Source organism: Salmo salar, chromosome 10 (assembly GCF_965601325.2).
Source record: "Salmo salar chromosome 10, fSalSal1, whole genome shotgun sequence".
NCBI lineage: Eukaryota > Metazoa > Chordata > Actinopteri > Salmoniformes > Salmonidae > Salmo > Salmo salar.
In genome coordinates, this window is record NC_138300.1 from 2,555,001 (window position 1) to 2,567,948 (window position 12,948).

At 48.0% G+C, this 12,948-nt stretch overlaps 1 protein-coding gene across 7 annotated transcripts in view; it reads right to left on the bottom strand.

Annotated features, from left to right (window-relative positions):
- herc2 (HECT and RLD domain containing E3 ubiquitin protein ligase 2) overlaps positions 1–12,948 on the bottom strand; it is a 291,977-nt gene that overhangs the window by 162,153 nt on the left and 116,876 nt on the right. For all 7 annotated transcript variants that reach the window (XM_082956658.1, XM_082956660.1, XM_082956657.1 and 4 more), the window contains exons 48-53: positions 12,203–12,301; positions 9,738–9,906; positions 8,848–8,973; positions 8,542–8,650; positions 7,836–7,975; positions 840–1,030 (exon numbers count right to left, since the gene is read on the bottom strand). In XM_082956658.1, coding sequence (XP_082812784.1) covers positions 840–1,030; positions 7,836–7,975; positions 8,542–8,650; positions 8,848–8,973; positions 9,738–9,906; positions 12,203–12,301 — 834 coding nt within the window. The remainder of the gene's footprint in view (positions 1–839; positions 1,031–7,835; positions 7,976–8,541; positions 8,651–8,847; positions 8,974–9,737; positions 9,907–12,202; positions 12,302–12,948) is intronic.

Sequence of the window (12,948 nt, forward strand, 5' to 3'; positions counted from 1 at the left end):
AGAGAGAGAGAGAGAGAGAGAGAGAGAGAGAGAGAGAGAGAGAGAGAGAGAGAGAGAGACAGGACAGAGAGAGAGAGAGAGAGAGAGAGAGAGACAGGACAGAGAGAGAGAGACAGGACAGAGAGAGAGAGACAGGACAGAGAGAGAGAGACAGGACAGAGAGACAGGACAGAGAGAGAGAGACAGGACAGAGAGAGAGAGACAGGACAGAGAGAGAGAGAGAGAGAGAGAGAGAGAGAGAGAGAGAGAGAGACAGAGAGAGAGAGAGACAGGACAGAGAGAGAGACAGGACAGAGAGAGAGACAGGACAGAGAGAGAGACAGGGAGAGAGAGACAGGACAGAGAGAGAGACAGAGAGACATGGTCAGTAAAACAACCAATAAGAGAAATGAACGCCAACACGCCCCGCCTCCCTCCCTCCGCCAACACGCCCCGCCTCCCTCCCTCCGCCAACACGCCCCGCCTCCCTCCCTCCGCCAACACGCCCCGCCTCCCTCCCTCCGCCAACACGCCCCGCCTCCCTCCCTCCGCCAACACGCCCCGCCTCCCTCCCTCCGCCAACACGCCCCGCCTCCCTCCCTCCGCCAACACGCCCCGCCTCCCTCCCTCCGCCAACACGCCCCGCCTCCCTCCCTCCGCCAACACGCCCCGCCTCCCTCTCTCCGCCAACACGCCCCGCGTCCCTCTCTCCGCCAACACGCCCCACCTCCCTCCGCCAACACGCCCCACCTCCCTCCGCCAACACGCCCCACCTCCCTCCGCCAACACGCCCCACCTCCCTCCGCCAACAAGCCCCACCTCCCTCCGCCAACACGCCCCGCGTGGTGTTTTGCTCTCACCTTCCCCTGTGACCCGGAGGATTGCCAGCAGAGCTCACTGCAGTCGATGAGGCGGGATGCCTGGTTCACAGACGACGACACGGTGAGGCTTTTCACGGCTCTGGACCACTCATCTACCAGCATGCCCCTCTGGTTGCTGTGGTGACGCTTCAACTGCTTCCCTGAGCGCCCACAGAACGCTGGAGACTGGCCTGGAGGAGAACAGAGATTATCACTACTGGCCTGGAGGAGAACAGACAGATTATCACTACTGGCCTGGAGGAGAACAGACAGATTATCACTACTGGCCTGGAGGAGAACAGACAGATTATCACTACTGGCCTGGAGGAGAACAGACAGATTATCACTACTGGCCTGGAGGAGAACAGACAGATTATCACTACTGGCCTGGAGGAGAACAGACAGATTATCACTACTGGCCTGGAGGAGAACAGACAGATTATCACTACTGGCCTGGAGGAGAACAGACAGAGATTAACACTACTGGCCTGGAGGAGAACAGACAGATTATCACTACTGGCCTGGAGGAGAACAGACAGAGATTATCAATATTGGCCTGGAGGAGAACAGACAGATTATCACTACTGGCCTGGAGGAGAACAGACAGATTAACACTACTGGCCTGGAGGAGAACAGACAGATTATCACTACTGGCCTGGAGGAGAACAGACAGATTATCACTACTGGCCTGGAGGAGAACAGACAGATTATCACTACTGGCCTGGAGGAGAACAGACAGATTATCACTACTGGCCTGGAGGAGAACAGACAGATTATCACTACTGGCCTGGAGGAGAACAGACAGATTATCACTACTGGCCTGGAGGAGAACAGACATATTATCACTACTGGCCTGGAGGAGAACAGACAGATTATCACTACTGGCCTGGAGGAGAACAGACAGATTATCACTACTGGCCTGGAGGAGAACAGACAGATTATCACTACTGGCCTGGAGGAGAACAGACAGATTATCACTACTGGCCTGGAGGAGAACAGACAGATTAACTCTACTGGCCTGGAGGAGAACAGACATATTATCACTACTGGCCTGGAGGAGAACAGACAGATTATCACTACTGGCCTGGAGGAGAACAGACAGATTATCACTACTGGCCTGGAGGAGAACAGACAGATTATCACTACTGGCCTGGAGGAGAACAGACAGATTATCACTACTGGCCTGGAGGAGAACAGACAGAGATTATCACTACTGGCCTGGAGGAGAACAGACAGATTATCACTACTGGCCTGGAGGAGAACAGACAGATTATCACTACTGGCCTGGAGGAGAACAGACAGATTATCACTACTGGCCTGGAGGAGAACAGACAGATTATCACTACTGGCCTGGAGGAGAACAGACAGATTATCACTACTGGCCTGGAGGAGAACAGACAGATTATCACTACTGGCCTGGAGGAGAACAGACAGATAATCACTACTGGCCTGGAGGAGAACAGACAGATTATCACTACTGGCCTGGAGGAGAACAGACAGAGATTATCACTACTGGCCTGGAGGAGAACAGACAGAGATTATCAATATTGGCCTGGAGGAGAACAGACAGATTATCACTACTGGCCTGGAGGAGAACAGACAGAGATTAACACTACTGGCCTGGAGGAGAACAGACATATTATCACTACTGGCCTGGAGGAGAACAGACAGATTAACTCTACTGGCCTGGAGGAGAACAGACAGATTATCACTACTGGCCTGGAGGAGAACAGACATATTATCACTACTGGCCTGGAGGAGAACAGACAGATTATCACTACTGGCCTGGAGGAGAACAGACAGATTAACACTACTGGCCTGGAGGAGAACAGACAGATTATCACTACTGGCCTGGAGGAGAACAGAGATTATCACTACTGGCCTGGAGGAGAACAGACAGATTATCACTACTGGCCTGGAGGAGAACAGACAGATTATCACTACTGGCCTGGAGGAGAACAGACAGATTATCACTACTGGCCTGGAGGAGAACAGAGATTATCACTACTGGCCTGGAGGAGAACAGACAGAGATTAACACTACTGGCCTGGAGGAGAACAGAGATTATCACTACTGGCCTGGAGGAGAACAGACAGATTATCACTACTGGCCTGGAGGAGAACAGACAGATTATCACTACTGGCCTGGAGGAGAACAGACAGATTATCACTACTGGCCTGGAGGAGAACAGACAGAGATTAACACTACTGGCCTGGAGGAGAACAGACAGATTATCACTACTGGCCTGGAGGAGAACAGACAGATTATCACTACTGGCCTGGAGGAGAACAGACAGATTATCACTACTGGCCTGGAAGAGAACAGAGATTATCACTACTGGCTTGGAGGAGAACAGACAGATTATCACTACTGGCCTGGAGGAGAACAGACAGATTATCACTACTGGCCTGGAGGAGAACAGACAGATTATCACTACTGGCCTGGAGGAGAACAGACAGATTATCACTACTGGCCTGGAGGAGAACAGACAGAGATTATCACTACTGGCCTGGAGGAGAACAGACAGATTATCACTACTGGCCTGGAGGAGAACAGACAGATTATCACTACTGGCCTGGAGGAGAACATACAGATTATCACTACTGGCCTGGAGGAGAACAGACAGATTATCACTACTGGCCTGGAGGAGAACAGACAGAGATTATCACTACTGGCCTGGAGGAGAACATACAGATTATCACTACTGGCCTGGAGGAGAACAGACAGAGATTAACACTACTGGCCTGGAGGAGAACAGAGATTATCACTACTGGCCTGGAGGAGAACAGACAGATTATCACTACTGGCCTGGAGGAGAACAGACAGATTATCACTACTGGCCTGGAGGAGAACAGACAGATTATCACTACTGGCCTGGAGGAGAACAGACAGAGATTAACACTACTGGCCTGGAGGAGAACAGACAGATTATCACTACTGGCCTGGAGGAGAACAGACAGATTATCACTACTGGCCTGGAGGAGAACAGACAGATTATCACTACTGGCCTGGAAGAGAACAGAGATTATCACTACTGGCTTGGAGGAGAACAGACAGATTATCACTACTGGCCTGGAGGAGAACAGACAGATTATCACTACTGGCCTGGAGGAGAACAGACAGATTATCACTACTGGCCTGGAGGAGAACAGACAGATTATCACTACTGGCCTGGAGGAGAACAGACAGAGATTATCACTACTGGCCTGGAGGAGAACAGACAGATTATCACTACTGGCCTGGAGGAGAACAGACAGATTATCACTACTGGCCTGGAGGAGAACATACAGATTATCACTACTGGCCTGGAGGAGAACAGACAGATTATCACTACTGGCCTGGAGGAGAACAGACAGAGATTATCACTACTGGCCTGGAGGAGAACATACAGATTATCACTACTGGCCTGGAGGAGAACAGACAGAGATTAACACTACTGGCCTGGAGGAGAACAGACATATTATCACTACTGGCCTGGAGGAGAACAGACAGATTAACTCTACTGGCCTGGAGGAGAACAGACAGAGATTAACACTACTGGCCTGGAGGAGAACAGACATATTATCACTACTGGCCTGGAGGAGAACAGACAGATTAACTCTACTGGCCTGGAGGAGAACAGACAGATTATCACTACTGGCCTGGAGGAGAACAGACAGATTATCACTACTGGCCTGGAGGAGAACAGACAGAGATTAACACTACTGGCCTGGAGGAGAACAGACATATTATCACTACTGGCCTGGAGGAGAACAGACAGATTAACTCTACTGGCCTGGAGGAGAACAGACATATTATCACTACTGGCCTGGAGGAGAACAGACATATTATCACTACTGGCCTGGAGGAGAACAGACAGATTATCACTACTGGCCTGGAGGAGAACAGACAGATTAACACTACTGGCCTGGAGGAGAACAGACAGATTATCACTACTGGCCTGGAGGAGAACAGAGATTATCACTACTGGCCTGGAGGAGAACAGACAGATTAACACTACTGGCCTGGAGGAGAACAGACAGATTATCACTACTGGCCTGGAGGAGAACAGACAGATTATCACTACTGGCCTGGAGGAGAACAGACAGATTATCACTACTGGCCTGGAGGAGAACAGACAGATTATCACTACTGGCCTGGAGGAGAACAGACAGATAATCACTACTGGCCTGGAGGAGAACAGACAGATTATCACTACTGGCCTGGAGGAGAACAGACAGAGATTATCACTACTGGCCTGGAGGAGAACAGACAGAGATTATCAATATTGGCCTGGAGGAGAACAGACAGATTATCACTACTGGCCTGGAGGAGAACAGAGATTATCACTACTGGCCTGGAGGAGAACAGACAGAGATTATCACTACTGGCCTGGAGGAGAACAGACAGAGATTATCAATACTGGCCTGGAGGAGAACAGACAGATTATCACTACTGGCCTGGAGGAGAACAGACAGATTATCACTACTGGCCTGGAGGAGAACAGACAGATTATCACTACTGGCCTGGAGGAGAACAGACAGAGATTATCACTACTGGCCTGGAGGAGAACAGACATATTATCACTACTGGCCTGGAGGAGAACAGACAGATTAACTCTACTGGCCTGGAGGAGAACAGACAGATTATCACTACTGGCCTGGAGGAGAACAGACAGATTATCACTACTGGCCTGGAGGAGAACAGACAGAGATTAACACTACTGGCCTGGAGGAGAACAGACATATTATCACTACTGGCCTGGAGGAGAACAGACAGATTAACTCTACTGGCCTGGAGGAGAACAGACAGATTATCACTACTGGCCTGGAGGAGAACAGACATATTATCACTACTGGCCTGGAGGAGAACAGACAGATTATCACTACTGGCCTGGAGGAGAACAGACAGATTAACACTACTGGCCTGGAGGAGAACAGACAGATTATCACTACTGGCCTGGAGGAGAACAGAGATTATCACTACTGGCCTGGAGGAGAACAGACAGATTATCACTACTGGCCTGGAGGAGAACAGACAGATTATCACTACTGGCCTGGAGGAGAACAGACAGATTATCACTACTGGCCTGGAGGAGAACAGACAGATTATCACTACTGGCCTGGAGGAGAACAGAGATTATCACTACTGGCCTGGAGGAGAACAGACAGAGATTAACACTACTGGCCTGGAGGAGAACAGAGATTATCACTACTGGCCTGGAGGAGAACAGACAGATTATCACTACTGGCCTGGAGGAGAACAGACAGATTATCACTACTGGCCTGGAGGAGAACAGACAGATTATCACTACTGGCCTGGAGGAGAACAGACAGAGATTAACACTACTGGCCTGGAGGAGAACAGACAGATTATCACTACTGGCCTGGAGGAGAACAGACAGATTATCACTACTGGCCTGGAGGAGAACAGACAGATTATCACTACTGGCCTGGAGGAGAACAGAGATTATCACTACTGGCTTGGAGGAGAACAGACAGATTATCACTACTGGCCTGGAGGAGAACAGACAGATTATCACTACTGGCCTGGAGGAGAACAGACAGATTATCACTACTGGCCTGGAGGAGAACAGACAGATTATCACTACTGGCCTGGAGGAGAACAGACAGATTATCACTACTGGCCTGGAGGAGAACAGACAGATTATCACTACTGGCCTGGAGGAGAACAGACAGATTATCACTACTGGCCTGGAGGAGAACAGACAGAGATTATCACTACTGGCCTGGAGGAGAACATACAGATTATCACTACTGGCCTGGAGGAGAACAGACAGAGATTAACACTACTGGCCTGGAGGAGAACAGACATATTATCACTACTGGCCTGGAGGAGAACAGACATATTATCACTACTGGCCTGGAGGAGAACAGACAGATTAACTCTACTGGCCTGGAGGAGAACAGACAGAGATTAACACTACTGGCCTGGAGGAGAACATACAGATTATCACTACTGGCCTGGAGGAGAACAGACAGAGATTAACACTACTGGCCTGGAGGAGAACAGACATATTATCACTACTGGCCTGGAGGAGAACAGACAGATTAACTCTACTGGCCTGGAGGAGAACAGACAGAGATTAACACTACTGGCCTGGAGGAGAACAGACATATTATCACTACTGGCCTGGAGGAGAACAGACAGATTATCACTACTGGCCTGGAGGAGAACAGACAGATTATCACTACTGGCCTGGAGGAGAACAGACAGAGATTAACACTACTGGCCTGGAGGAGAACAGACATATTATCACTACTGGCCTGGAGGAGAACAGACAGATTATCACTACTGGCCTGGAGGAGAACAGACAGATTATCACTACTGGCCTGGAGGAGAACAGACAGATTATCACTACTGGCCTGGAGGAGAACAGACAGATTAACACTACTGGCCTGGAGGAGAACAGACAGATTATCACTACTGGCCTGGAGGAGAACAGAGATTATCACTACTGGCCTGGAGGAGAACAGACAGATTATCAATATTGGCCTGGAGGAGAACAGACAGATTATCACTACTGGCCTGGAGGAGAACAGACAGATTATCACTACTGGCCTGGAGGAGAACAGACAGATTATCACTACTGGCCTGGAGGAGAACAGACAGATTAACACTACTGGCCTGGAGGAGAACAGACAGATTATCACTACTGCCCTGGAGGAGAACAGACAGATTAACACTACTGGCCTGGAGGAGAACAGACAGATTATCACTACTGGCCTGGAGGAGAACAGACAGATTATCACTACTGGCCTGGAGGAGAACAGACAGATATTATCACTACATAGACATAAAGAGGCAGATTAAATCCTGAACTAAAGGCATTCTGAATGGAGATTCTCTATTGAAAAAGGACATTGGAGTCCAAGACCAGGAAACAGCACTATAAAGTATAAAACACAAAAACCATGTTTTAAGTAATAAGTAGTTTTGAAAAAGAATTCAGATTCAGATCAAATCTCATTGAAAAAACAGAAGTGTGGAACTCGCCTGGTTCGTTGATGCGTCCGAAAGAGTGCTTCGTGTTGTGTTGTCGCGTTTTGAAGCATCTCTCACAGAAGTCAAAGTCGTCACAGTGTCTACATTTAAACCTGGGCCCGTTGATGGGGAACATATGACAGCCATCACAGCTGCAGGAACAGAGGCAGAACAGAGGTTACCATTACAGACTGGATAAAAGACAGACAGACAGACAGACAGACAGACAGACAGACAGACAGACAGACAGACAGACAGACAGACAGACAGACAGACAGACAGACAGACAGACAGACAGACAGACAGACAGACAGACAGACAGACAGACAGACAGACAGACAGACAGACAGACAGATACTATAGATAGATAGATAGATAGATAGATAGATAGATAGATAGATAGATAGATAGATAGATAGATAGATAGATAGATAGATAGATAGATAGATAGATAGATAGATAGATAGATAGATAGATAGATAGATAGATAGATAGATAGATAGATAGATAGATAGATAGATAGATAGATAGATAGATAGATAGATAGATAGATAGATAGATAGATAGATAGATAGATAGATAGATAGATAGATAGATACTTGGGTAATATCATTGTAAACAGTATTGAGGCCATCGTTTTCTTAACGGACCTGCCTGGTAAAAAAAATAAAGGTGAAATAAAACATCTATATAAAAACCAAATGTACTGTATCCGTACCGGACACCAGGGTGAACACTGGGTACCAGCTCCATCTCAGACAACAGCCCGGTCCAGTGAGACTGCTGAGTGAAGTCCACAATCACATCCTTCCCATTGGCGCTGAAAGCTGAACACAGGACAAGGACAGGACCATAGTTGATGTATAATCTTTATTTAAGCAGGTAGATCACCTGAGGGGAATATTCTCACAGGCTACAGGAGGTCCACTTTGCCCCCCCCCCCCCCCCCCCTGTTTGGTCCTTAAATACAGGTAGAAAACAAACAAAAAAACGGGGGAAAAAAAATTGCGAACGAGTGACTTACCCTTGACCACTCCCACACTCCTGTGAGTGACGGAGCCCCATTTGTACTTTGGCGTCGTGACGGTAGACTTCACCCTAACTTTGTCCCCGATCTTAATGTGGGATGGAGAGGTCTGTGGTGGGAAGCCTGGAGCAAGACAACGGAAAAACAGGTTACAGGAAGTCCCAGTCACATCAACATGCATGCTCCTGGTGAATCAGAAAACAGGTTACAGGAGGCCCCAGTCACATTAATATCAACATTCTCCTCCTGGTGAATCAGAAAGCAGGTTACAGGAGGTCCCAGTCACATTAATATCAACATACTCCTGGTGAATCAGAAGGCAGGTTACAGGAGGTCCAGTCACATTAATATCAACATGCTCCTCCTGGTGAATCAGAAAGCAGGTTACAGGAGGTCCAGTCACATTAATATCAACATGCTCCTCCTGGTGAATCAGAAAGCAGGTTACAGGAGGTCCAGTCACATTAATATCAACATGCTCCTCCTGGTGAATCAGAAAACAGGTTACAGGAGGTCCAGTCACATTAATATCAACATGCTCCTCCTGGTGAATCAGAAAGCAGGTTACAGGAGGCCCAGTCACATCAACATGCTCCTCCTGGTGAATCAGAAAACAGGTTACAGGAGGTCCAGTCACATTAATATGCTCCTGGTCAATCAGAAAACAGGTTACAGGAGGTCCAGTCACATTAATATCAACATTCTCCTCCTGGTGAATCAGAAAACAGGTTACAGGAGGTCCAGTCACATTAATATCAACATTCTCCTCCTGGTGAATCAGAAAACAGGTTACAGGAGGCTCAACATGGTCCTCCTGGTGAATCAGAAAACAGGTTACAGGAGGTCCCAGTCACATTAATAAAACAGCTTTAAAGCATCCATCTTACCTAGTAGTTCAGTGTGTATATAGCGGACCCAGTAGGTCCCTCCTTTCTGCTGCCAGTCACACTGGACATTCAGGTCATGGAGTCCATCTCTGTCCAGTTTAATTACCTTCCCAACATCTCCCTCGTACACTTCCTCATACGTTCTACAGCACTTCACCATCATGCCCACCTACACACAGAGATCAGAGGTGAAGGGTCAGAGGTTAAATACACTTCCTGATACGTTCTACAGCACTTCAACGTCATGCCCAACCTACACACAGAGATCAGGGATTAAAGGTCACAAGTTAAATACACTTCCTCATACTATTACATTGGTGTCTATGAGAAACAGCCAGTTCAGTAGACCAGACCCAGCTGTTATTACATTGGTGTCTATGAGACACAGCCAGTTAAATAGACCAGACCCAGCTGTTATTACATTGGACCCAGTCCTTCAGTGGTGAACCTACTGGACCCAGTCCTCCAGTGGTGAACCTACTGGACCCAGTCCTCCAGTGGTGAACCTACTGGGCCCAGTCCTCCAGTGGCGAACCTACTGGGCCCAGTCCTCCAGTGGCGAACCTACTGGGCCCAGTCCTTCAGTGGCGAACCTACTGGGCCCAGTCCTTCAGTGGTGAACCTACTGGACCCAGTCCTTCAGTGGTGAACCTACTGGACCCAGTCCTTCAGTGGTGAACCTACTGGACCCAGTCCTTTAGTGGTGAACCTACTGGACCTAGGACTTTAGTGCATGACAGGCAGGTGATGCTGACAGGACAACCGTAACACCAGCACACATGTACAGGGCATTCGGAAAGCATTCCGACCCTTTGAATTTTTCCACATTTTGGTACGTTACAGCCTTATTACAGAACTGATTGAATTGTTTTTCATCAATCTATAAAGCAAAAACATTTAGAAATATTGGGTAATTTATTTTAAAAAACTGAAATATCACGTTTGCACAAGTAATTAGACCCTTTACTCAGTACTTTGTTGAAGCACCTTTGGCAGCGATTACAGCCTCGAGTCTTCTTGGGTATGACGCTACAAGCTTGGTACACTTGTATTTGGGGACTTTCTCCCGTTATTCTCTGCATATCCTCTCTAGCTCTGTCAGGTTGGATGGGGAGCGTCGCTGCACAGCTATTTTCAGGTCTCTCCAGAGATGTTAGATCGAGTTCAAGTCCGGGATCTGGCTGGACCACTCAAGGACATTCAGAGACTTGTTACAAAGCCACTCCTGCATTGTCTTGGCTGTGTGCTTAGGGTCGTTGTCCTGTTGGAAGGTGAACCTTCGCCCCAGTCTGAGGTCCTGAGTGCTCTGGAGCAGGTTTTCATCAAGGATCTCTCTATACTTTGCTCTGTTCATCTTTGCTTCGATCCTGACTAGTCTCCCAGTCCCTGCAGCTGAAAAACATCCCCACAGCATGATGCTGCCACCACCATGCTTCACCGTAGGGATGGTGCCAGGTTTCCTCCAGACGTGACGCTTGGCATTCAGGCCAAAGAGTTCAATCTTGGTTTCATCAGACCAGAGAATATTTTTTCTCATGGTCTGAGAGTTTTAGGTGGATTTTGACAAACACCAAGCAGGCTGTCATGTGCCTTTTACTGAGGAGTGGCTTCTGTCTGGCCACTCTACCATAAAGGCCCGATTGGTGGAAAGCTGCAGAGATGGTTGTCCTTCTGGAAGGTTCTCCCATCTCCAAAGAGGAACTCTAGAGCTCTGTCAGAGTCACCATTGGGTTCTTGGTCACCTCCCTGACCAAGGCCCTTCTCCCCCAATTGCTCAGTTTGGCCGGGTGGCCGTCTTACCTGAATGTTCTTTCTGATGTAAACAGCCGTCTTACCTGAATGTTCTCTCTGATGTAAACAGCCGTCTTACCTGAATGTTCTCTCTGATGTAAACAGCCGTCTTACCTGAATGTTCTCTCTGATGTAAACAGCTGTCTTACCTGAATGTTCTCTCTGATGTAAACAGCTGTCTTACCTGAATGTTCTCTCTGATGTAAACAGCTGTCTTACCTGAATGTTCTCTCTGATGTAAACAGCTGTCTTACCTGAATGTTCTCTCTGATGTAAACAGCCGTCTTACCTGAATGTTCTCTCTGATGTAAACAGCCGTCTTACCTGAATGTTCTCTCTGATGTAAACAGCAGTCTTACCTGAATGTTCTCTCTGATGTAAACAGCAGTCTTACCTGAATGTTCTCTCTGATGTAAACAGCAGTCTTACCTGAATGTTCTCTCTGATGTAAACAGCTGTCTTACCTGAATGTTCTCTCTGATGTAAACAGCTGTCTTACCTGAATGTTCTCTCTGATGTAAACAGCTGTCTTACCTGAATGTTCTCTCTGATGTAAACAGCAGTCTTACCTGAATGTTCTCTCTGATGTAAACAGCAGTCTTACCTGAATGTTCTCTCTGATGTAAACAGCTGTCTTACCTGAATGTTCTCTCTGATGTAAACAGCAGTCTTACCTGAATGTTCTCTCTGATGTAAACAGCATAGTCATCGTTGCTCTGGAAATCTGATCGGTTCTTAAAGGTCTGAGTCTCCGTCACCACTGCACCAGGAGGCTGAGGACACACAGAGAGATGAATTAATCTAACACAGGAAAGTTCCAGGTTGAGTTCCAACAATACCAGCTACACATGATAAAAGATCTACAGGTGATTCCCAGTCTCATTGGTTCAGCAGTAATGGCAGCAGGGAACCATGGGTGATTCCCAGTCTCATTGGTTCAGCAGTAATGGCAGCAGAGATCTATGGGTGATTCCCAGTCTCATTGGTTCAGCAGTAATGGCAGCAGGGAACAATGGGTGATTCCCAGTCTCATTGGTTCAGCAGTAATGGCAGCAGGGAACCATGGGTGATTCCCAGTCTCATTGGTTCAGCAGTAATGGCAGCAGGGAACCATGAGTGATTCCCAGTCTCATTGGTTCAGCAGTAATGGCAGCAGGGAACCATGACTGATTCCCAGTCTCATTAGTTCAGCAGTAATGGCAGCAGGGAACCATGGGTGATTCCCAGTCTCATTGGTTCAGCAGTAATGGCAGCAGAGAACCATGGGTGATTCCCAGTCTCATTGGTTCAGCAGTAATGGCAGCAGAGAACCATGAGTGACTCCCAGTCTCATTGGTTCAGCAGTAATGGCAGCAGAGAACCATGAGTGATTCCCAGTCTCATTGGTTCAGCAGTAATGGCAGCAGGGAACCATGGGTGA